The sequence below is a fragment of the Scardinius erythrophthalmus genome (genome assembly GCF_964197995.2).
Source record: "Scardinius erythrophthalmus genome assembly, chromosome: 21".
Lineage (NCBI taxonomy): Eukaryota > Metazoa > Chordata > Actinopteri > Cypriniformes > Leuciscidae > Scardinius > Scardinius erythrophthalmus.
The window spans coordinates 25,393,570-25,420,525 of record NC_138241.1 but is presented as its reverse complement, the minus strand read 5'-3'; the positions used below and the strand labels follow the sequence as shown (position 1 = coordinate 25,420,525).

Below are 26,956 nucleotides of genomic sequence, written 5' to 3'. Positions count from 1 at the left end.
GTTTCAATTATCTCCATCTAGTGGTCATGTCGAAGACTTCTGATTTTGGCGCCTTTTAATGACGGTGTTCAGAAGTGGTTTACAAAGAAGACAGTGACAAGAATAGAGAGTGACTGCATTTTTATTTTTAAACTTTCTACATCATCCTTTCATATATGTATATATATATATATATATATATATATATATATATATGTGTGTGTGTGTGTGTGTGTGTGTGTGTGTGTGTGTGTGTGTGTGTGTGTGTGTGTGTGTGTGTGTGTGTGTGTGTAGGCTATGTATTAATAATCATAATTGTTTCCTGTCTAAAGATCATTATATAAACAAAACCAGGCATTATCTGCTGTATTTCCACTTTATTGCCAGAAGCAAGCTGTTCTGGTAAACCGTACACTTTACACACAAAAATAGTCTATTTATTTAAAAAGGTAATCAACACCCATTAGCACAGCAGCTATGAAGGACGGATGGATATTGTGCTATATATTTGTGATCTTCAGTGCTGCATGAAGCCTTCTTGGCCACGTCACAGCAACCTCAGATAATTCAGCTTGTTAAATCTGAAAAGTCTGACGTTGCCCTCAGGCCATTTGTTTCCGGGAAATATACAGGCCACACTCATAGACACAGTTCAAAACATTACTTCCTCTGACACAGTCGTCACTAAGATTGTTCTGTTTTGTCGATCGTCTGACCTTGACCGAAACGGCGAGTTTTTAAGACATGGATACAAAGATGCAAACACAACAGCATTTACACAACACTGCTAGAGGTATCAATGACGATTGCTTTTTATTTAGACTTGGGAAGCTCAAGAACTGTTCTTGATATGTTTCTGGCTATTGCTTTCATGATATGGAGATTCAGTTTTGTGCTCATGGCTAGCTAGAAATAAATGATCAACATGATCAAAGAATCTGCATTAAAAAGCCCTACACAAGAAAACTTAAATAGTAAGGCCAGCTATGATATGAAAATAGACATTACAACCCGAGACATACTATTTTCTAACCATTTTTTTTCATTCCACATTTTATAACTTGATGAAATATAAATCAGCTGTGTTAACATACTCTGATAGAAGAAACCACAAGACAAGTATAACACTACTCATATAAACAGCAGTTTAGTACATTGGTATGCAACATAAAATTATATGTTTGTTATTAATTCATTTCCATGGACAGACAGCAAGCTCATAAATAGATACAGCTGCTTTGCTAGATCTAGTGATCTTACAATGGAAGTCCATGGTCCTTGCATGTTTGTATGTAGTTATTTTCCACTGAGCACTCCTCATAAATTTAAAGAGTTGTTTCTGTTTCTTGTTTAGTAGGGCAGAAGGTTCATTACTGATGTCTGATGGATAGCCTGTCTCCCAAGTGTTCCTGTCCCTGGGATAGCTGACAACAAATGACATAAATCATGGACAAATTGACTTCTTCCTACTTTAGATGATTAAATCACACCACCTTTTTCCAAAGTGGCTGGGGTAAACTTATATTGCTTTGGTCTGACTATATGCCAAGCTAGATGGGAGTAACTTTTTTGTTTTACTGTCCTTATGGGGATGAACTGTCTGAAACAATCCCCACAAGGATGACTATGCAAGACGTGTTAGTCTAGGCGTTTTCAGAAAGAACAGCCATCACCGTGTCGGCCTGCTTGGCCAGCTTTGTACTGGTGTGAGTGGACAGTTTGGACAGAGTATCCCTCAGGTTTAGAGATGTTATCTGCTCCCTTAACATGCCTGTAAGATAGAAAGAGAAGGCAAATGATGAGAAAAGGTGAATCGGTGAATCATCCCAATGAAAACATCAGTTAGGTAGACACATAAGTACCTAAGAGTAATGAGAGATAACCAGGAATCTTGGAAGGACCATATAGACAGCATATGTAAAAAGACAATGTGGAGAATATATGTGGAGCCGTCTCAGGTCTTTTGGAGCGAGATAACAGATTATTTTATTATGTCTGTGATTATGAGTGTCTTACAGTATTGTAATTCCATATGGTATCAGGTATCAGCCCGTCTGTTAGTTTAAAAACAAAGCTGTTGAATCAATTAAAACTTTGCTCTATTATTACAGGTGACCCTTTCGAAAAAGTATATTAATTATCCTATTATAAACTTCTTAAGGCTGACCAGTGTTGCCAAGTCTGCGGGTTTCCAGTGGAATTGGGCTACTTTTAAGTTGTTGCTGTGTGTAACATTTTTCTGTGGGTTGATTTCCATCCCCATATATACAAATTCAGTGGCGAATTCATCCGCCTGACAGAGAAAATCGCATTTGGGTTATTTTTGGGCAACTTTTGATTGGCCATTTGGCTACTTTTATTGCACAGACCTGGCAACCCTGAGGTTAGCTAATAATATTGTCTTGGAACAAAATCATGTACTGCATACTGAATTTGTATTTTTACCATCTATCGGCAGTATACGTTTTTGAGATATTATCAAGTCAGACTAAAGCATTTTTTTTAACATCATGCTGTATTGAAACCGAATAAGGTACATAAGAAATCAAATGAAACTAATAATAGCTCTTTGTCTCTTATGTGTCTCTTTGTCATGTTGTTTCTATGAGATTGTATTGTTGATTGTACTGTATTGTATTGTTGACTGGTGATTGTCAGGGTTTGGGGATTTATGGGTAATGATTGTGAATGAGTATATTGTCATGCAAGAACAATTTCCATCCATCCATCAATATTTGCCCTTATTTCCATAGTGTGTTCATTTTGCAGTACTGACTGGAGTTGGCTAGGCTGCAAATGAGGCCTAAAGCACTGAATTTGACCTCCACAGCCACAACAGGGTCATCTAGCATCTTCTGCAAGGTGGGAAGTAGATCTGCATCCAGAAATGGTTCTTGGACTGCCTCTGCACAGAAGAGAAAGTGGCACGCATATACCAAGATTAGAGATGGGATGTATGAGCAGGAGAAACGCATTACAAAAGTAATGCCATTACAGTAATAAATAACTTTTTGCTGAAACGCAGTAATATAACGTATTACTAATATAATTTGATAATATAATACTGTTTACAATCTCAGTAACGTACGTTACAACAACGCATTTTTACCCAAAATTAAGTTTTTTTTTTTTTTTTTTTTGAATTTACCAACACTGCGAGACATTCCAGCACCAGAGAAAAAAATTGAATTCGATGGTTGAGATGAATGCAGAGACAGATTCTACATTTGTGAGATGGACATTCTCCCATTATTTTTAGTTAGTCAGAGAAAAGAACAAGAACATAATAGTCAAGTGCAATATATATGCGACATCAATGGAACTCTCTACATCGAGAAAGTAACTTGAAGAAACAACTGGACCAGTACCACGCTAACACTAAACTAACCGAGAGAGCTGCAGGGTCGGAAGAAGAGAAAGAATGCGGCGGACGAGAGCGCGGGGCAAGACAAAGCAACAGAAATTCATTTTCTCTCAGTCTGCCATGCTACTTGAACCCTGAGAAGTGAAGAGACTTGTTGTGGAACATATGCATGCCAGGTTTGTGCTGTGAACTTGAAAGAAAAGAAAAGAATAGAAACGAAAAAGAGGTTGTGCGTCTTGCCATGTCATTAGGCTATAGGTTGCATTATAGTGGGCTCTAGCTCTATTGTGTTTGGTATCTCCACCATAATTTACCAGACTTTGATAGCTTGTCTACTTTTGTGATTCTTACAGTGGTTGTTACTTATTGTATTGTGCCATAAGCCTTCACTGTGACTATTACATTATGGGCCAGATTCACTAAACAGGGCAAATTAGTGTGAGAGCACAATTCCAAAAAAGCGCCGATTGGAGTGGAACGTTTAGTGCGTGATCTACTGACGACGTGCAAATTCAAGAACACAGAAGCAACCGTATCATTTCCATAATGACCAACGCAATCTACCAAGAGCAGCGCAAATTAGCATCTGATTTAAGACATGCATTTTTTGGATGGTAAATAATGGGGCAAAAACCAGTAAATTGACTAGCTTAAACCTTAGTAAATCACCTTGCAAGATTAATTTAAAGTCCCCGTGGTGAAAATCAAGCTTTTAATGTTGTTTTAACAACACCATTGCCGAGTATTTTCCCCTTAAAACTGCAGTGAACCAAAGACAGTCTCAGAACGTCGTCACAAACTACCTTGTAACCAATCACGTCAACGTGTGATCATCAACGGGTAAATCTCTGAGCTGGTGTGACTGAGTGGAGGCGGGGCTAATGTGCATATTTATAGAACCGCGTATAATAAATGAGGCAAGGGTGTAGAGTTACATTCAAGCAATTTTAAGGCATGAAGAATTTTTTTTCAAGGATTTTTTTAAAAATATGTCCTTTTGGTGATCAAAGATGAGTTTTAAGGGATAATATTATTGACTACAGGAGGACTTTAAATACTCTCCAACAAATGCATATGCATTAATGTCAGCTGCAAAAATAACTATGTCCACGCCTTTTCAGCGCAAATTATTTACTGCGTGTCTTAAGTAAATCCTGACAGTAGCTTTTTAAGGCCAAAAGAGGGTTTGGGTTCGCTGGCTATATATATATATATATATATATATATATATATATATATATATATATATATATATATATATATATATATATATATATATATATATATAATGTATTACATTTTGGAAGTAACTTTCCCAGCACCATGTATGAGGGACACTACATAATTCAAAGAGTTCAGTGACCAACATACAAGCACAAAGGCAAATTCACACTGCACAGACAGATGCCGACCAACGTAGACAATGGCAATGATTACAGTACATCACTTCTCAGACATCCCACAACCCGACAAAAGGCAATTCAACATGTTCAATTGGCAAAAACAAGTGGAGATCAAAGCCAACAGACACCAAAAGGGGTAACACACTTTATCAGGTTTTGTCGGATCATGTTGCACAATGTTGTTATGTTGCAGTCTGTCGGTGCAGAGTGAAATGGCCTAAAGACTGGCAAGACCTGTTCACACATTAGGTTGATAACTATAAAGATAAAGATTAAGTTTTAAAAATCATTCTAAATTTAAAAGAATAGCAAAGCCCAAACCACAACTCGATATCACTGGACTCTGTCACATTTTTTAGAACGATTTTTATATTTCAGTATAAGTGTGGATGGTTGGACACTTCATGCACTCAACTGTCGCAGCTTTCCTTTAGTAGTGGAGGGAGAAGGGCTATTAGACACAAATAACCTCTTAAAATTGATACACTAGTATGAATAGTACATAGTATAAAGTGTATATTGTATAATATGTCTTATGGGACACAACCATAGTCTCACCAATGTCTATTGCAGAGGCAATAGCCAAAGCAACTAAAGCCTCATTCTGCATGATGACGTGCTCACTGGTTGCCATTGAGATGAGATGTTGGACTCCATCTGCTTTAATGACAGTTTGGATGACTTCCTTTAAAGACAAGAGAGGGTTATATTTTAGACAGCCATAATGACAGCAGTTACACATATTGTGTGTGTCTAAAACTCACAGGGTTTCGGCTGTGTCTTATGAGAGCTGCTAAAAGGCGATTGGCTTCGCCTCTGACACCGGCGTGATCTTTAGCCTCGCACCACTCCATGACTCGTGCTAACAAAGCTGTATCCTTCCCTAAAACTGAAGCTGCTTCTTCTACGAAATGGGGGAAAAAAAGTACAGTAGAAATGAAGAGAGCAAACATTTAATGAGACATTTGACTGTCATTTAACTGTTGATACATTTAATGAGACATTACAAATGTCAAAGAGATACTGTGGCAGCACTTTAAGGTTTGTTTACCTCTGTATTTAGTTACTCAGTTCACTTTTGTCAAGGGAAATAATCACTGGAGTGCAGACAATAATTTAGTGCGTCAAAGCCCTTGCAGGCCTATTGTCTGCATGCTGAGGTGTCTAAGGGCTCCCTCTAAAATAACACACTTTACTGAAGGGCTGGAAATTACAGCCTCTATGTTCCCTACATTTGAACTACAGTTTAAAGTTGTAAGGAGAAATGTTAATTCATCAGCCATTATAGTCATTTGGCAGGTAATTGTATAGTTTAACAAATCTTTTGTCTAAAAATTACAACCTGTCTATTGTCATGTCCTCCTTTTCAACGGCCAAATTAATGTACTTTTTTACTACCACCAGTCTTACAGTATAGTAGACTGTCACACTTATTCAGTTTTTTCATAGTATGCATTTTAGAGTAATTTTTAAAATGACTTTTTAAATTTAAAGAGTAAAAAGTGACATTGCATTCAATATATTTTGTCAGTTCATGCATTACCAGGGAATCAAACCCATGACTTTGACGATGCTAGCACCCCAACTAACAGGGAATGTTCTCAGAACTTTGTCTAAAGTTCTAGCAAGGTTCTCTCAGTGTTCTGAACAAACATTATTCCAGTAATGTTAATAGAACGTTTGTTAAAAAATATATGGTCTTTAAAGGGATACTTCACTGATTAGCATTAAGCTTTGTATCAGAAGAAACCCGGTAGTATTTTCGAATGACCGTGCTTCCCTCCCTCATGTCCGCCTGAGACGAGAGATTTCTGTATTGTGTGTCTGGAAAAAACCCTCCAATGACGCAAAAATTGTCATTTTGTGTCATCGGAGGCTTTTTTGGCCAGAGGCTAAAAACTACAGCCAGTAGTAGGAGCTAGTTCCACATGTTTTCAACCCGCCCATAGGGGGTGGGATCTCACGATAAAACGGTGTCTTTTCAATTTCAAAGTCAACTAGTAGTCTAGTTGTATAATTTCCGATACTGCCCTCTGTAACCGGTAGGCGTGACTTGGGAGTGGCCTCGTAGGGCAGCAAAGCAAGTGCATTCTGGGAGTTGTTGTCTTTCATCCACATTAGCCAAAAAAAAATTTCTGGCTTTTCTCAGTCTAGAAGGCCCCAAGTTCTAAAATAATTTCACATTTCTACTACATAAATGACCCAATTTAAAAACACATTCATCTTTCCAGCGGTGAAATATCACTTTAATAATGTTCTCAAAATAGTATTTTTCTTGACCCGTTACCTTGGCCGTCCACCATCATGCGCAAAGTGCCCAACAGTTTGAACTGGACTGGGGGCATGTCAGAACGCAGAAGGGTCCTGATCCTTTCCGTGACTCCATCCTCCAACATACGCACCTTATTGGAGGCTACATCAGGGAAATAGAGAGAGTAAGACTACAGAGCAAAGCTGAAACTAAGAATGATTGTGGTACCCTGTATTATTGCCAGGCATATTACAGCCAGGTTACAGCTAGGTTACAGCAACCCTAAAATGTACTGTAAAATGTTCCCGCTCAAACAAAATTACCCACAATACAATGCAAATTACGGTACTTTACTGTAATATAGAAATGCAGTATTGTACTGTAGGTTATTACAGTACTGTGCTGCTAAATCTACAGCGACATTTAACTGTGTGGTTATGGCAAGACATACTTCCCCAGCTGATTAATCACTGTACATTATGCCAATTGTTTTGTATTACAAGTTTATTACAAAACTTTGTTTAAATATGTAAATAAGCATTAAATATGTACTTACATGTACTTACACTGAAATTAATAATTTGATACAATGTACTTATTGTTTAACTACATGTTTTTACATTGTACTTGCATTTGAAAAATTCCTGCATGTAATTACAGCTGTAATTAATTTATATAATTACATTTGTAATTACAGTTGACCCTTCCCTTACACCTTAAACCTACCCAATCCACCACACCTGTCCCTAACCTTACCCGTATCACACCTCAATAGCAGCAAAAGTGTTTTACAATACAACATGAACACAATAAGTACATTGTACTTATTTTTTGATGTAAGTACATAGTACTTAACGCCACTTAATATAAAGTGGGACCGCAAGTTTCAATTAGTTCAAAGAGTTTTGGATATCTTTATTCAGAAAATACTGTTAACAGCCAGAAAAAAGAAGGCAGTTTGATGATATTGAATTATATGGAAAAGAAGAGAACTGAAGAACCTGGAATGGCGAGATTTCTAAGTGCACTGAGGCCAGCGTGCTGCACAGATACATCTCCCTCTGTTACATGTTGCTCCAACAGGTCCAGAATATGAGGAACAACTCCTAATTCCAACATCTTCACACAATTGCTGTCTAAGAGCAAAAAAAGAGGAAACTTTCCTTATAAATCTGATATACTTTAGAAAATTGGAGTGATTCAGACAAAACCTTCTCTAAAAAAAAAACTATATTCATCCTCTCACCATTTCTGGCAAAGTTAGCAATGGCCAGAGCTCCTGACAACTGCAGCTCAGTGTTTGATGACTGCAGCCAGGAGAGAACATCCTGATACACCATCCCTGTCCCTTCCCCGAAACACTTCTGCATTGATTCATCTGTAATGGAAGGCAGATGCTAGAAAATGCCTACATTAAATAAAGGATGCTGAATCTCTCATCCATCCATTTTGGTTAATAAAGCAAGCAATATAAAATAAAACCGAACAGTACCCTTCTTGCAAATTTATTAACATATTCATGAGACTCTGTTACTGGTGATGTGTAACTAATGTCTACAAGTGGATTAAAACTAAAATGTGAAGAGATATTAAGTTAGTGGTGGTAAGTACTATCTATATACTATTATAGTTTTTTATAAATATTTTGAATGAGCTTTTATTTTTAGATTTTCGTTTATGTTTCATTTTTAACATTTCTAATGTTCTAGTTCTTAGTTCAGCTTTATTCCAACAAACTAAATTTTAACAGTTTTAGTTTATGATAACAACCCAAGTGGTGAAGTAATGGAGAGCCATACCTCCCAATAGAAGGGACACTATGAGGTTGGAAGCCACTTTGATGCTGCAGAGGTCATGTGTGTCAGAGCCACCCTGAAGAGTTCGAATCATTTCAGAGAGAGCCTCGGGCACGCCTGCTTCCACAAACTGCAGCTTCAGAGCATCTAAGAGACATGAACATGTGGTCACACATTTTCCGTTCACTTCTAGACACAGTAACTGAGGTACAAGATCATATTTCAACCAAAGTACTCAATACAATTAATGTTTTGTACAATCCAGGCTCATGTATGGACCTGGTTTAAATATTCGTCTCACCACTCTCTCCCAGTGACCCAAGAACCTCTAGTATGAGATGCCGGCGTTCAGCATCCGGTGCCCGCTTCAACTGATATGTCAAAACCTCCGCAACACCCACTTCTGCCAGAGCCTCTCGTGCAGCATCTGAACACAGTGGCATACCTCAGAATGAATCACTAGATCTTGTATAGATACAAGAGATATTATGAGAAAAAATACCTGAATATTTATGCAAATAAGATTAACTGAGAATGGGATGGCTATAAAAACAGTGTTATGGATGCACGATATATTGGTAGCATATTGGCATGCTCATTTTCCCTATTTTTGCCCTCATCTAATAACACAAAGTTAATAAACATAAATAAATGTAATAACACTTTAGGACATCTTAAAATGAATATCCATGTTTCATACAGTATATTTTTATATTGTGATGCTTAAATTCACTTGCATTTTAGTTTTTTAAAGATTTATTTTTAGTTTATTCAAACAAAATAACATAGAATGTAAACATCGTTCATTTATCGGTTATGCAAAAAAAAATATAGATCATATAAAAATTATAAATAATTATAATAATAACATTAAAATTATAAATAATGACATAAATAAAAAATATAATATAAAAACAATGATAGCCCAGAATATCAACACTGGTCATATATCGGTTAAATAAATAAATACATAAATAAATAACCCAGAATTTTAGGCCATGTAGTCTAATGGTTATGATAAGAAAGAAAAAATCAGTATGGCCAGAATTTAAAAAAACAGTGTATCCCTACCAAGTGCTACAATGTCCAGTCAGCCAGTGTTTTCATTATATATGATTTTAGTGCTTCCCTGCTCTCTATTTTTGTCTTACCCACATCAGCAAGGTTGCAGAGTGCCAGCAGGCAGACATTTACCAGCGGGTCATTCTCGGGATACTGCTGCATTATGGCCACCAGCCTAGGGATTACTCCATTCTCCACCAGCTGCATCTGCTGAGCAGCTGAGAGAGAGAGACATGGGGCGGATGGGTGAGTGGGCGCACAGGGACAGACAGCCAAGAGAGGGATGGGCATTGAGAGCTATAGAAGATGTGAGAATAATCATGGAGAGAAGAGCACAGAGAATGAATGGTGGTTTATTTTATTATGAATGTGCGTAATGAAAGCTCTGCATGAACAGGCTGTCGCAAACCAAGCCTCGACAAAACAAGAGCAGAATATACATTATACCTAAAGCATATTTTTAGCAAGCTACTTTTTGACTAATCTAGGGCTGTCAAAAGATTAATCGCGATTAATCGCATCCAAAATAAAAGTTTGTTTAAATAATATATGTGTGTGTACTGTGTATAATTAAATTTGTATATATAAATACACACACATGCTTGTATATATTTAAGAAAAATGTGTAATTTATATATAAAAAAATTATATTTATATATAATATAAATGATATATAAATATATACAGTATATGTATGCAAATATTTCTTAAATATATACATGCATGTGTGTGTATTTATACAAAATAATTATACAGAGTACACACACATATATTATGTAAACACAAACTTTTATTTTGGATGCGATTAATCGCGATTAATCTTTTGACAGCCCTAGACTAATCACAAACTACATAAACAACCTAAGGAACAGCAAGCAGCCTTTAGAATATGAAATTCAACATAGACCGGGACAGAAGTGCTGGTACTTTAGAAGAAACTTTCGTGTCAGCACAAAGGCAGAGAAAACTAGGCCAGGAGATGTTGACAAAACAGAAAGTCAATCCAAGGACTTAGAAAGGATCAAAGAATCACTCCACACTACACGTATTTAAACCAGACGCAGATCGCCGAACCATAATATCAGAGTACTACAGGTGAAACTTCAAATGAAACTATGTGGTAAGAAAACTGTGTTAGAACCGAAGCAAAGAAGCTGAATGGAACTGTGGGACCAAATTGGATACACATCAAGTCAAGGAGCTTTTCTGTCACTCTGAACGCACCGGACACTATGAATGCTCAAGCAGCCCTACCCTCAAACTGTCCAACATAGAACATCCAGGAACAGTTTTACTCACCATTTTCGAAGCAGATCCGTCCAATTGCACGGCCCGTGTGCAGCAGCTGGTCCTGGTCTGTGCTTTTCAGTAAAGGGACTAATACGGTCACCAGACCTGCTTCAATACAGCGCTCTCTCACAGTGGCTAACACACACAAATGCACAAACGTCATGTTTTACATAATGGTGGAAACCTCACATTGCTTTCTATTGAACTTCTTATTCTATAAAGCTTAATATAATTACCTGAGTTGGAAATTATTTCCCTAATCTTAACCATTACAAACACATTTTGGCATTAAAAAGAAAGGTTCCAAAAGTTCCAAAACGGACATTATTTAGTCCATCTATTGAGCTGTTTATATAAGTTTTATTGTCATTGCGGGGACATTTGGTTCATGGATGGACAAATACAAGGTTCTATCTACAGGAACTATGTGAACTCAAATGCTTATAATGACAGTAATTGATATTTAACAAGTAAATGATATTTGTAACTTTTTTGTAATAAAATGACAGACTTCTCTATCTTGCTAATGCTAATTTCATAGCTAGCATTTTATGTTCCTTAAATACAATTAAACAATATTTTCATAAAATTGTGGCTTTGTGAGAAATAACACAATACAAATATTCAGTTCACAGTGACGTGAAAGGTAAAAATATTCACCTTGATTTCTTTTTGTTTCCTTCAGATATAACATTTACATTTATTCATTTAGAAGACACTTTTATCCAAGCGACTTACAAATGAGGAACATAAGTAATCCATCACAGAGTCAACAATATTCATAGTATATTTCAACTTAAGCTATTCACTGACTTCACATTTACAAAAAACATATTAGGGTCAAAAAGATTCATTGTGGTGTAAATGACATCACAACTGAGAAACAAAAATATGTCCCTAATTGATATGAATCATTTCACACAATGAATATTGAAATGGTTTATGTTTATTTCACACTTTGTTTAGATTATCATAGTTTTTAATGTAATAAATTATATTTTAATGACAGATGTCAGTTATATGATGAGTCTGGGACAAAAGTAAAACCTATAATAATAATATAATCATTAGTAAATATTAGTTATTACTTTGTTATAGTTAACTAACTATAAGCAATACATTTTTACAGCTTTTATTAATCATTATTAGTGTTAGTTAATACAAAATACAATTGTTCATTGTTTGTTTATGTTAGTGCATTAATGTTAACAGATACAACTTTCGATTTTAATAATGTATTAGTAAATGTAGAAATTAACATTAACTAAGATTAATAAATGCTGTAGAAGTATTGTTTATCGTTAGTTCATGTTACCTAATGTAGTCAAATAACGTTATCAAACGAAACCTTATTTTAAAGTGTTACCATGAATAAAAAGCATTTGAAAAGTAGTAATAAATGAAGGATAAAAAGCTTCAAAGAACGTGATGGCTAAAAAGCTGTAGTTGATGCAACACCCGTGTAAGTAACAGACTCTAATATAAATCTCATTTACCTTCTCTGGCCATCTCTGCCACCAGTAAGGTGACCTGAGAGGTGAGGGGACTCTTCTTCCTCAGGACTTGAGCCAGAATGGGCAGAACACCACTGGACACTATTTTCTCTGCTGTTCCTTTCTCTGGGGATAGAAATATATATGATTATTTTCTTTGCATGTTTGTAATATCTATAATGTCTAATACACACAAACATATGTTAGTGGGGTATATATAAATATGCGTGTCTGTTTATTTGGGTCATATACTTTACAGGCGTGTTTTCCATTTTTGTAGACTGGATATTGTCAGGGTTTCTGTGTTTTCCTGTGTTTCTGTTAGTTACCTTGGTTATTCATTGTTTAATCATCTTTTGCACATGATGTTCATTTGGTTAATTAGCTTGGTCTGTGTATTTTAGCCCTGTATTTCTTTCTGTTCATAGTCAGTTCTCATGGTGTGTATAGCGGTTGTTTTGTTCCGTAGTGTTCTTAGTGTTTCGAGTTCTGTTTAATAAATTCAATACTGCAGCAAATAGATCCTTTCTCACCTTTATTGCAACCAAACATGACAGACATCCCCAATTAATAAAACCAACTGAATATTTTAACAAAGCTTCCCGATTTTTTTACTGATATCAAATCAATTTTAAACCACCCTTAATTCTTGATTGCTCATCCTGTTTTTTCACTTTTTATTTTATCTCCTCCCTCAGGTTTTGTTCTGTGCACTCCAGAGATGCTCTGACAGCAAGGCTGAGTAATCCGTTCAAATTCACAGTAGTTGACAAGTATCTGCCCCGGAGACAGAGATGCTAACAGGAGAAAATTTGTCATTAAAGCATGTTCTCCTCAAAAAATATATATACACAAGGGCCACGGTGGCAGGTCAAGCTGTCAGAGGAAGCCTTGCTGCTATGGTAACATCTACTTTGTGTTCTTTTGCGGGGGCTGCTTTTCCATTTTTCCATTTTAGCATTTGCGATCCGAAAGCACAAGGAATGTGCCAAGAAGGGCCAGCTGGTGCAAACTAATTTGTGAGAATTAGAAGAAGATGGGGAGTGAAGTGGAGAAAAGAAGAGAAAGATTAATGAGATTAACCCTTTCTCTCCTTCGCCTTCCCTCTCTCCCTCTCTCAAATGTAAATGCGGATTACTTGTCTCCTACTTGTGCCCCAAATCTGCTAGCAGGAAGATAAGCTGACCCTCTGCTGCCCCCTACATTGGATTGTCTTCCCACACACTCTCTCACACACACACACACACACACACACACACACACACACACACACACACACACACACACACATACTACTTCAAGGAGGCAGAGGCAAATAACAGCTCACAGCAGGATGAGTATGTAATGAGTGTGACGCTAAATGATGCCCTCACTCAGCAGGGCATCTGGAAAAAACACATATTTCACATGTGATCATGGCGTATTAGTCTCTTGTATGGATCATGTCACCAGGATTGGATGTTGCAATAGATATACATACAGATATGGATGAAAAGACGGATTGATGGGCTGACAGATACACAGAGATTTATAAATAGTAGTTAATGAGCACATTGGTGTAAACTCACTCTTCTCTAATAGGAGGGTAAGCAGAACATCCAGATGAGGCTTCAGCTCCTCCTCCACCAGCTCTGTGCTCACAGTGATGGCTTTCAGGGCCTCGCTGAGAGATTCTGAAACACAATCATGAGTGTCACCACACCACGATCCCTACCGCACAACATTTCAAAATAACAAGCAGATTTAAGTGTCTCCGAGACATTTTTCAAGATGATTCATAACCATCTCAGTTATATAGATACAGTTGAGTTTATCCATGAATTCGGTGAATTTCCCATGTATATTATCATCATACAAAATTATAATGAAGTAAACTGTATATTAGGAATTTGTATGTAATTGGTTATTTATTTGTGCATGCACACATGCTTCGTTTAAATTACCTTTAATGATCACTTAAAAACACTAATAATTGAATAACACTGTTACATTAACTTGTAATAATAATAAACTGTATCTTCAAAATTAAATGTAATAATTATTTAGCATAAATACATATTACATTTTCATACTGTACATTTTTAAAAAAATGATGTGCATGGATACACTATTTAAATAAAACACACAGCAATGAATGAAGATGCCTGTGGACAAACATGTCAGTGTGATTTAATTTCAATCTGCTGTGACATTCTTCACACCATAAACATTTGTATGTATGTGTGCCTATATTATACCACTAATACATTAAAAGCCGAACACTATTTGCATTTGCACACTTTGATGATCACAGGAAGCAAACTGGGCCAGAAAGAGAGAAACAGAGACGATTCTGTATCTCTCCTGTAAGTAATCACCCTGATAATCCCTGGTAAGCAGAGTGGAAATAGACACAGGGGAGGTCTATCATACCTTTCCCTTCCCCAAACTCCCTGTGATCCATTCAGAGACACAATAGATATGTTCTGCGATATCAGCCCTCTCCATTATAGGTGTAAAGGGCAGGGATGGAAAGCAGCAGTGCGTATGAGAGCTGGGCGGGGTTGAGGATACCCTGGGGCTCTCATTAACTCTGGGTGTCTGGCTCCCAGCATGCCCTTATTTTAACACCCACACGCTGAGGATACACTTCTCAAACAATGGGGTTCGTCTCACCTGGAGGGTTAATCACAATTCGACTTCTCCGAACCTAAGAAAGTGTGACCTTTAGAGGCAGAAAGTGTGTGTGTTCAAAGTTAAACCTCATATTGTGGTTCAAAAACTTGCAGAATAACCAAAATAGCATTTACAGAGAAGAGATCTGAATCACCCACCTATGTCTGCCATGACCACGGGTCCTCTGAATCTCTCAGTCTCTGAGCCTCCGTGCGTGTCTCGGCGGCGTGTGGTTAGAGACAGCCCTCCTCAAGGCAGGATGGAAGGCTCCAGCCCTGAGAATGCCTGAAGTCAGTAAAGCAGCCTAGACTCTCCTCTGCTCGGCTCCTCACCCTTCCCGTTTGTGCTGACCACACATGCGTATTCCTTCGGTCCCTCGCTGTCATTCGCTCCCTCACTTTCACTCGGTGCCTCTCAGTGACGCTGCATCCAGTTTGGCTAATTCGCATGCCCTATTATTTCAGTGTGTGTGTCTCTCTCGCCGATGCAATCCTCCCCGCCCCGGTCCTCGGCTCTCTGGCAGTATTCTTGCTGCCTCTCCCTCCCTCCCTCCTCATAATACACTCTAAATCCTAAAGCTGCTCAAAGCTCATCAGTTGACAATTAGCCCGAGGAAGACGATAAGGCTAACACACAATTCTCATTGCACTGCAGTTCTACCCCTCCATCTTTGGGTATTATTGCAGACAGAGCAAACGTGAAATTTGAACACTGGGATCTGTGGCCCAGGGGGTCTGGCAGCTATTTATCAAGATATTACTAGAGCTGTCTCAGTGGGGGAGACTCATTTAAAGGGACAGTTCACACACAAAAAAAATGAATTTCCCTGGTCACTAAGCAAAATGTCCAAACTGCTGTTTTTCTTGTGAATGAAAGTGGATGGGGACCAGCCAGAGACTGCAATGCAGCTAGAACCACGCAAAAAAAAAAAAAAAAAAAAAAAGAAAGGGTGAGGGAGGGTAAATTATGTTCACAGAGAGAACAATGTGTCCACACCAATGGAGATAATGTTATGTTTATTATAAGCACACTACAGTTATGTCGTCTGCTGCTTTAAATGCTTGAGTGCTTTAAATTTGGATGGATTCTGATTAGATGTCAGTCGTTTAGCAGCTGAAAAAATTGTGATTCCAATGATATGCTTCCTCAGTCACCATGATGAACATTTCTGTCCAAAGAGTCCTAACCCTACCCACAATTTAGCCTTAAGAATGGTGTAGAAGCTCCTTACTCTTGTTGTAAGCCTAAACTTGAGAATAACTCTCAAATCTGATTGGTTGATTGAAACATTGTTCCAGGATCAACAAGGATGTTAATCCAGGACCATGTTCTACTTGGTGAAATGAAGTTCCCCATTATTCCTCTGTGTCGTTATCATTAGTGATACTTCCATATTCTTATAATGATTAGTATTAAAGCTAACTTTTAAAAACTACACGTTTCTTGAGGAGGAACATTGTTTTGGTAATTCCATGAGTTGTGCTGATCTAAATTCTTTTATTTATGGATATGATGTAAACTCGCATGGATGAATTACAGAAGTATCCAGTAAAATCTCTAAAAAAGAAATCATTAATTTAGGCTTGCTATAGTGATTTAAGGTAAGGCAATAACATGGTTTGGGTTTTTTTTATGTACTCATTTATTAATTTATTTTAATTTTGGAAGAAAAAAAGTAACAGTGTAGATTTTTTTAAATGTTATTTATATTGTTTTATAGTTACATAACGTAAGCCCTTACGTAAATTATGACAGAATATTCTTTAAATCTTGTCATGGACCTGTGAAATGTATGTGTGATTGTTCATTGACAGTAATAAAATATTATTACAAAGGGAAATCACATCTGAATCAAATTAAAAGGGATGACCCTTAGGACAAATGTTGCTACGACTACAAGGAGAGGGTTTACATTTAATTACAAAACTTCAACCCAGCAGAATGAAAACAGATGTTCAATATTATCTGTGTTGAGAGACAACAAAATATTCTATAGTAAAGTTTTCTCTGTATATAACAATTATTTTAATGTAGGCCCAACCTGCAGTGCCATGACTTGCATGGGGATGTAACATTAGAATAGCAAGCATCATCAGAGTGCAGCAACAGCCATCAGAAAAAAAAAATAGCAATTTAGCAGTAATATAGAAACAAAGTAATACAGAAAATCAAAATAACACATTAAAAACATAACAAAACCAAGTCTAATAGTCTGTTATGTTCCCTGGTACCCTGTTATGTTTTAGATGCCATAATACTTTGATTTGCATGTTAGTGAATGATTACCATATTCGTGGTGTATGCAAATTATATCATGCTATGTTTACATGTTCAATAACATGTTAGTTCCATATGGTACTTTTAAATAAATGTTATGTATTTATTTAAAAATGTAAAAACCAAAACAGCCTGGCTATATTGTATCTTTTACATATGTGTGGCTGCAGCTAAGTGTGTGCTTCAATTCAGACCAACAAAGACTCACAGAGTCATTTGTTCAGTCATTTCCATCTAATGGTTTGTAGCAGCAGGTGGCAGTATGAGGCCGTCATTCAGCTGAGAAGAAAATTTAGCTTTGGGGTTGATGGGTCTAAAAAGAATTGTTGACTCATTTTTATATATACAGTATATATCTATATCTATATATCTATATCTATATATATATATATATATATAGAGAGAGAGAGAGAGAGAGAGAGAGAGAGAGAGAGAGAGAGAGAGAGAGAGAGAGAGAGAGAGAGGCTACTAAAACGAAACTGCAGGTTGTCATGAAGGTGATGATCACAATTATCCAGAGGGATGAGAAACTAATTTTGAATAGATAACTGGTTGGTTAAACTAGAGCAAAACTGAAGATTCTCAATATAATATACAAGCAATATACGAGTAGCCGTGCATTGTCTATCAGCCGAGAGTAGGCGGCTGCAGTGAGGGGAGGAGTGAAAAAGTGCAGCCACCTGTCAGATCAAAGGCGGATATCACTGGATTCACACTCATGCACAACGTTGCTAATAATTTTATATGAAAATAAATATTATGAACAAGACATCCAAAGTACTTAATTCCTTTCGAAAGATGTGTTTATTAATCATTTTTACTTTAATGCTGACATGTTTTATAGCCTACATATTTTTAGAAATATAACAACAATCACATAATCCATAGAGAGAGCGCACTGCCAGAGAGTTTGGGAATATTCACATATAATTTGTACACTTATAAAAACATGATATCAGAGTTTTAAAATCAAACATTTTAAAGGAGAACATACATCACTGTTGTTTAAACCAATGGGCCCTAAACTGTGTCATCAGAAAGTCGTTTCTCATCGTGCTTTTGATCAGCGCAGTCAAGGAAGTGCAACTGCGCCGACTGCAGAATCCGACACGGCCGCCTCGCCTTCACAAGAGTTTTTTTGGCACACGTCAGAATGACATCAGAGCAAGTTGGACCACACTCATCTCTGACACATTTCTAACCAGCATGCATCTCGCGGTAATGACCGGTGATCGGTTCTGCTGCGTGATTTTTTTTCCCAAACCACTTCAGCGGAAATCCCGCCCTGATTGCCCTACACCAATCACTGATCCCTAAACCTACCCGTCACAGATTGCCTACACCAAACACTGATCCCTAAACCTACCCGTCACTGTAACCTGAACCAATTACCGGCGGCGTCTGTCCGCGGCGCCCAGCAACGGCTCAGGACCGTGTTCAAAACCCTGCCGCGCCACACAGCGCCATTAACATAGTTTTATATTAAATTTATATTTATGTGTCTCAAATCGTAGTTAATGTATATACGGACTTAACCCCGTGCTGCAATATACATTTAGTTTTATATTTATTTACAGAAATCAGAAAATTGCTGATGCTAACGGATTTTCAGGTGACAGTTGTCCTAGACGTGGCGCTGCGCGGCGCTGAGCTGCGCGTCCGGTGTGTGGCCGGCTTAAGTATTATCTCATATCATATGAAATCCGACTAGCAAATCGGTTTCTAAAATCGTTGTCTCTGTTTCTGAGAAAATTAATTTTATGAAAGTTTTGCCGCTTGGATACTTCACCATTGAAAGCGTTATGCGGAAGTAAAGACGCTGGCTGATATTCTACCGGAAATAGGCCTACGTCAGCAGCGTTCGTATTGCGTTTATACAACAGTTTGACGGCACATGTGTGTAAATTAAAAAGAAACAACGGTGTGTCTTTTAAAAAAAACCTATTTTGTGCGGAACTACTTTCTTCCGCCACATATTCAAATTTCAAGTTGACGGTTGAGCCCAAGCCTCAAGGCCCGTTCACACCAAGGACGATAACTATAAAGATAACGATAAAGATATAATTCTAAAAATCGATCTCCATATTAAAGAATAACAGAGTTCACACCACAACTATAACGATAAAGATATGAGGAACGATATCGTTGGGATCACTTTCAGAACGATTTTTTTTCCAGCTGTCTAACATAAAACACTGACAGCCAATCAGAATCCATTCTAATTTAAAGGTCTCGCGCATTTAAAATGGATCTGGATCATCCGGGCGCGCGCGTGCTTAGAATAAAAAGACCGTTATCGGTCGTTGGTGTGGACGCATATATAGTTATCTTTATAGTTATCTTTATAGTTATCGTGCTTGGTGTGAACGGGCCTTCAGAGTCGGTTACTAATTCTAAAACGTAATTTTAGAACTAGCAACAAAGAAAATAGTGATGTGACATTCGGCACTGATGCTTCGAAGCTTGTATAAAAAAATAAACCATACATCTGACAGTAGCTACATTTACATATGTTGCTTCAATCTAAATGCATTTATTCCGACTGATGAATTACATGGACACTAATTAAAGTGATCGGGTTGATGTGCGCGTTTGATAGTCTTCCTTTCCATGTGAGGTCATCTTCATCGCTCGCCATTTTTAAGTTTTCTTTAAAAACATATCTGTTTTCTTTGGCTTTTGAATAGATCATGAAATGTTTTTTTTTTAAGCTGATAGAATGCATGAAGTTGTATTTAAATGTGATTATTTATTCTTGCTTGATCTGTAAAGCACTTTGGGTCAACTTCTGTTGTTTTTAAATGTGCTATAAAAATATAGGTTGACTTGACTTGACTAAAAGCATCTGTGGATGAGAGTCTGAACAAAGACTTGTGGGACATTGTCCTGCACTTCACAAATGATGAGTGGAAAGAGAATTTCAGAATGAAATGCTGGTTCTATTCTGTGCGTGGATGGAGCTTAACCAGCATCAGTGTAAAGATTTATTTTTGGGCGTTTTGCATTTTACATGGACCCCCCATACAAACCCCCTTTTACTTTTATGGATTCCGACAGCTGGATTTTATGCCGTCGAAATCTTTTGTTTCTTACAGAATGAGGTTCTAATATTTAAAAAACTTTTGCAAGCTACATGGTCCTGATACCCTTGTGGTAAGCATGCTGAAATATGGTATCGTTGTGCTTCTGGTGTCCTGAGTTGGAGTCCTGACTCACAGACATTTCCTGATCCTCTCTCTCTCTCTCTCTCTCTCTCTCTCTCTCTCTCTCTCTCTCTCTCTCTCTCTCTCTCTCTCTCTCTCTCTCTCTCTCTCTCTCTCTGTCTACATACTTCCCTATCATAATAAAATGCAAAAAAAAAAATCTATCTTTAAACTGATACTGCTTAAGCTCCATTCACACAGCAAATAGAATCACCATCTTTTAAGCCACTACATCAACATTACTCATCATGGGAGTGGGGGAACGGTTTCTGACAGCTGGATTGTTTGCCATCGGATTCCGTTCCCCCCATTTGTTTCTTGCAGAATGAGGTTCTAATATTTACAAAACTGTTGTAGGATAGATGGTCCTGATAGCCTTGTGGTAAGCACGCTGATATATGGTGTTGTTGGGCTTTGGGTGACCTGAGTTTGAGCCCTCGCTTGTGGGCTTTTCCTGATCCTCTCTCTCTCTCTCTCTCTCTCTCTCCCACTGCTTTTCCTTTCTACATACTGCCCTATCATGATAAAAGGCAAAAATGCCAAAAAAAAAAAACAATCTTTAAACTTACACTGGTTAATCTCCATTAACACAGAAAATAGAATCAGTATCTTTTAAGCCACATCAACTTCTCTCATCATGGGGTTGGGGGACCGGATTCCGACAGCTGGATTGTTTGCCGTCAAAGTCTGTTCCCCCCATTTGTTTCTTACAGAATGAGGTTCTAATATTTACAAAACGGTTGCAGGCTAGATGGTGCTGATTGCCTTGTGGTAAGCACGCTGACATTTGGTGATGTTGGGCTTTGGGTGACCTGAGTTCGAGCCCTGTGTTGTGGGCTTTTCCTGATCCCAGTGAGACTTGCTGCATCTCAATTCGATACATCCTAAAAGTATGGAGGCCTACTCTTTTTGTGAAGAAAAAGTAGCCTATATACTTTTGAGTGCGAAGCAAAAGAGTACACAAGCTTTGGGAGATACTATCACACAATTGCGTCTTTAAAAGGATACTCTACCGTTTTTTCATATTAAACTATGTTATTCCCTTAACTAAGACGAGTTGATACATACCTCTCTCATCTCAGTGCGTGCACTTAATCGCTCTAGCGCGCAGTGACACTTTGAAAGCACTTAGCTTACCCCAGTATATTCAGTGGTATCTAGCAGCAATGAATTTAGAAGTGACCAAACACATCAACGTTTTCCCTATTTAAAAACAGTTACACGAGTAGTTATACGACCAAGTATGGTGACACAAAATAAAACGTGGCGCTTTTCTAAGCGGGTTAAAAAGGATAACTATAATGTATGGCGTAATAGCACTTTTGGAAGTACTTCGACTGGCGCAGTAAAAAGTCACGCCTGATCCTCTTTCCACTGAGGCTAACATGTAGGGGGACTTCACTAAAAAAGTATTTTCCTCCTTCCTTATTTCCTTTCTGAGTTATTCCATGACAAATAAGAAAGATATGCAAAATCATAATAAAAATTATATATATAGTCTTTTATCCGCCGTTTCTTGGCAGGACAATGTCCAAATGTAATGTATTTGTGAAGAGTAATTTAATGTTTTGACTCTCCTTGCTATAGTTTTGGAGTTATGATTATATAATTTTTATATAGTTTGGGGCAAAATTTGCTGTTTCAGTCTTACCAGTTCATTTCTCTGTGTGTGTGTGTGTGTGTGTGTGTGTGGGGGGGGGGGGGGAGGTGTCTTATTTGCACTCTTGATGTTTTAGAGTGTCACCCCATCATTGCTGTACACTTTTTTTCAGCACAGTGGCTGATCTGTAGCTTGTACCACCAAAAGTTTATCTGAGTTTTCCTATTTTTTCGTATTTCCCATTCATTTACTACGGAAGAGGATTAGGGCCAGGCAATAATAAAAAAAATAAAACCATCTCGAGATTAAAGTCATTATAATGCGAGATTAAACTCGTTAAATTTCGAGAAAAAAAGTCGAAACACAATCTTGAGAATAAACTCATTAAATATTGAGAATAAAGTCGTTGTGTTTCGAGAAAAAACTCGTTAAATTTCGAGAAAAAAAGTCGAAATACAATCTTGAGAATAAACTCATTAAATATTGAGAATAAAGTCGTTGTGTTTCGAGAAAAAACTCGTTAAATTTCCAGAAAAAAGTCGAAATACAATCTTGAGAATAAACTCATTACATTTCGAGAATAAAGTCGTTGTGTTTCGAGAAAAAACTCGTTAAATTTCGAGAAAAAAGTCGAAGAATTGTGAGAATAAACTCGTTAAATGTCGAGAATAAAGTCGTTGTGTTTCGAGAAAAAAAGTCGAAATGAAATGTAACGTTAGAGAATAACGCATTTGATCAGTGTTCATTGCATAACCTGATAGAGGACATGACAGAGTTAGATCACTTAGACAATCTATATTTTTGACTTTCTTTCAGTAACAAAGAATAGAACATTAGGTCTAGGTCGGCTAGGTGTTTTTAGAAGAAAAAATCAGTCCAATTTGCGCGATGTACTCGCTTTTGTCCAACATGAAATTCATGGAGGTTTCGTGGTTTCCCAGGATACCATAAGACGCATTATTAAACTTGTTGATCCTCAAGGTGTGGAATTTCGACGAAGGAGACGCTTGAGAAGACGCCACTTGCGCTGGCCCAAATACACTCTGGCATATGGAAAGCTATGATAAACTAAAACCGTACAGCATTGCCATTAATGGCTGTATAGATGGTTACAGTCGTTACATTCTGTGGATGGAGGCGTACACAAACAACGATTAATAATGTGTCTTATGGTATCCTGGGAAACCACGAAACCTTGATGAGGTTGATATCAGTAGGCTATGCAATGAACACTGATCGAATGCGTTATTCTCTACATTTCATTTCGACTTTTTTTCTCGAAACACAACGACTTTATTCTCGAAATTCAATGAGTTTATTCTCAAGATTGTATTTCGACTTTTTTTCTCGAAATTTAACGAGTTTTTTTCTCGCAACACAACGACTTTATTCTCGATGTTTAATGAGTTTATTCTCGAGATTGTATTTCGACTTTTTTTCTCGAAATTTAACGAGTTTTTTCTCGCAACACAACGACTTTATTCTCGATATTTAATGAGTTTATTCTCAAGATTTTATTTCGACTTTTTTCTCGAAATTTAACGAGTTTAATCTCGCATTATAATTACTTTAATCTCGAGATGGTTTTATTTTTTTATTATTGCCTGGCCCTAATCCTCCTCCGTAATTTTCTATGTCGCCCGTTTTTGACCGTGAGGAAGCTAAGTGTGACTTTTTTTTTTACGACCCTTTAACATATCAGAATCATCTCCTTGATTTTTTTGTGTGTTCATATAGGTAATACAACAAAAGTCACCAAGTTTCACCCCCATCCGATGAAGCAAAAAAAAAAAAAACAATTCGAAACGTTCAAGTTTTCGGTCGTTTTCAGACGAAGAAGCCCAGAGGGTTAAGGGAATAGCATAGTTTAATATGAAAAAAACGGTAGAGTATCCCTTTAACGGTTGCTCTCTATAGCATCCTGTCACAGTAAACTGGCCTGTCAATCATCTTGTCACAGTTAAAATCCTCCACATTTCATTTCATTTTCTACCATATCGGAGAGAAATGCAGTAGCACGTTGATCTGCAGTCGCAGGTCTTTCATGCAGATGACTCTCCTCAAATTAATGCATAATGATGCATTTAAAAGTAAATGGTCAAACAGGTCTTTATAAAAGTCCACATTGTTATTGCAGGTGAAATATAACACGGATAACATGATAACAACTTTTATTAGTAACTCAAACCTTTGTCTAAACCATGGTCTAAACCTCTCACCGTCGGGCCAGCATATCCGCCATGCTTTGTAGTTTTTTAACACTTTTTACTCATGTTTGTAGTTTCCACATTCAAGAGACCAACAGACATGACTGCGTCTCAGAGCACCTCAGTTCAACACAGAAAAAGCTGCTTCTTACTATCTCCATCCCTGTATGTGCAGTGAGTTTAACGTGCATTTAGGGAACGCAATATGCACTATAGGTTTCCTTTATTTACAAGTTTGCATTTCGTAGGCTACAATTTCCGACATTTCTGTGGAGAGAAGTTTGCAGCTTTCACCAGAAATTTACATCTGAATGTTTGAAAGAGAAGATTTTATTAAACATTGTAACTTGCAGCATAAAATCAAATAATTATTTTGCAGACAATAAGGCCTATCAAATACTCTATACTCGAAGCCCTATACTAAAATAAAACCAAATAAAACTAAACCAAAAAAAAATATATATATTGAATATTTATTGGAATATTTATTGGCTCAATTGGAATCTTACCTAGGGTGCCAAAAAGCCTAGAAACGGCCCTGGTGAAGATAAAGCAAAAGCTTACAGCACCTGGTATTCCCAGGCGGTCTCCCATCCAAGTACTAACCAGGCCCGACCCTGCTTAGCTTCCGAGATCGGACGAGATCGGGCGTGCTCAGGGTGGTATGGCCGTAAGCGAGAGTCTGAACCTATAGAGAGCTATTTAAAGAAGAGACACCGGGGCTCGACCTGCATTCACACACGTCCCGGGCTGCAGTTACAAGAAGTTTTTCTTTAGGCCTACTTTTTTTTTTCTCGATTCAATAAAAGCTGTCTCGACTTTAGATTAAGTCGATTAATTCTGCAGCCACATTTAATATAATTTGACATTCCTTTACATTATTATCTTTTCATCAGCTCACAAACTTCCTGCAAGTCCCCCACTAACCCCCATTTGGGAAACCCTCAACTGAGCAAGCAACAATCACAGCAGTGTGTTATAATCCCCATATTAATAATACAAATAATAATCCCGGTACTCGTTGCCAATTAGGCCTATGTCTTCTCCATATACACATTTGTAAATAAAATCCACATGAGTAACTGTGATCAATTTAACCACTTGTAAGCTAATTCAATTTTAATATTTTAGTTGTTGTGGTAAGCATAGACTTGCGCCGCCATATTGCGGGGGGCAACTTTCCCGTTCCTGTCATAACGGGAATTGAGAAAAATGCCTGCTTCGTGTGCTGCCTGGGGCTGTAGCCTACAAATCGCCGCACAACAGGTCTCGGGGAATTACCTTTCACAAGCAATACTGAACATTTGTTTCTGGTTGTATTTGGTCATTATATAATTAGTTATAGTAGGTTGGCCACGGGAGTCAGTCAGACTAAAATAGCTAGCGATGTCGCTAGTTAATTTAGCTGTGAAGTTGAAACATGAGTTGACATGATTTATATTATAGTTTTAGCTTATATTATATGTTATATTATAAAGTAAATTTCCTGAGCTTGGGGCAAAATGTCAAATGTCACTATAACCATCCATTCACTTCTTGTGCTGTTTAACCACTATTGGCCATTTCAAGAACAAACCATCTCCATAGGACAATGTTGTGAATATTGACAGTATATAAAACCATTTAAAGTTTAGGGTCATTCAGATTTTTTAAAAGACATTTTTATTCACCAGGAACACATTAAATTGATCAAAAGTGACATTGAAGACATTTGTTTGTTATTTAAAAAAGTTTTCTATTTTAAATAAATGCTGTTCCTTTGAACTTTCTATTCATTAAAGATTTCAAAAAATTAATCACAGTTTCCAAAAAAAAAAGTTAAGCAGCACAACTGTTAATGCTAATAACAAGAAATGTTTCTTGAGCAGCAGATCATCACTAGAATGATTTCTAAAGGCTGGAGTAATGGCTGTTGAAAATTCAGCTTTGCCATCACAGAATAAACATTTTAAAATACATTTCAAAAGAGAAGTTATTTTAAATTGTAATAATATTTCACAAAATTACTGTCTTTACTGTATTTTGATCAAATAAATGCAGCCTTGGTGAGCAGAAGAGACCTGTTTTAAAAACATAAAAATGTAGTAATGCATAGAAGTATAGAAATATATAGAAATAGTATAGAAATATAGAAGAAAAAGTCGAAAAGTTCTTCCTCTAACAAAATTTACACAAACTAATACATTACGACAACACTTAAATTATCCACCACCAGACTATCATCATAGTAAATTAAAGCAATCATGTGGGGAACACAATTACAGTTACACATTTGCATCAACCTGCTTTCTCTTCTCATAGTAATGGAAGTTCATGTAAAGTCTTACATATTACAGGCTATTGGCCATAATGATATCCAATAGCAATAATTAAATA

At 37.1% G+C, this 26,956-nt stretch overlaps 1 protein-coding gene across 1 annotated transcript; it reads right to left on the bottom strand.

The window, feature by feature from the left end:
• Window positions 1–340: 340 nt before the first annotated feature.
• On the bottom strand, window positions 341–15,981 carry LOC308681680 (rap1 GTPase-GDP dissociation stimulator 1). Its single transcript, XM_081350763.1, has 14 exons — window positions 15,452–15,981; window positions 14,207–14,311; window positions 12,642–12,764; window positions 11,155–11,280; window positions 9,945–10,073; window positions 9,095–9,220; window positions 8,797–8,940; window positions 8,244–8,375; window positions 7,999–8,133; window positions 7,034–7,159; window positions 5,511–5,650; window positions 5,305–5,431; window positions 2,756–2,884; window positions 341–1,750 (listed from the first exon to the last, which is right to left on the bottom strand). The coding sequence occupies exons 1-14, from the start codon at window positions 15,462–15,464 to the stop codon at window positions 1,623–1,625; spliced, it is 1,683 nt and encodes a 560-aa protein (XP_081206889.1). The 5' UTR covers window positions 15,465–15,981; the 3' UTR covers window positions 341–1,622.
• Window positions 15,982–26,956: the final 10,975 nt, after the last annotated feature.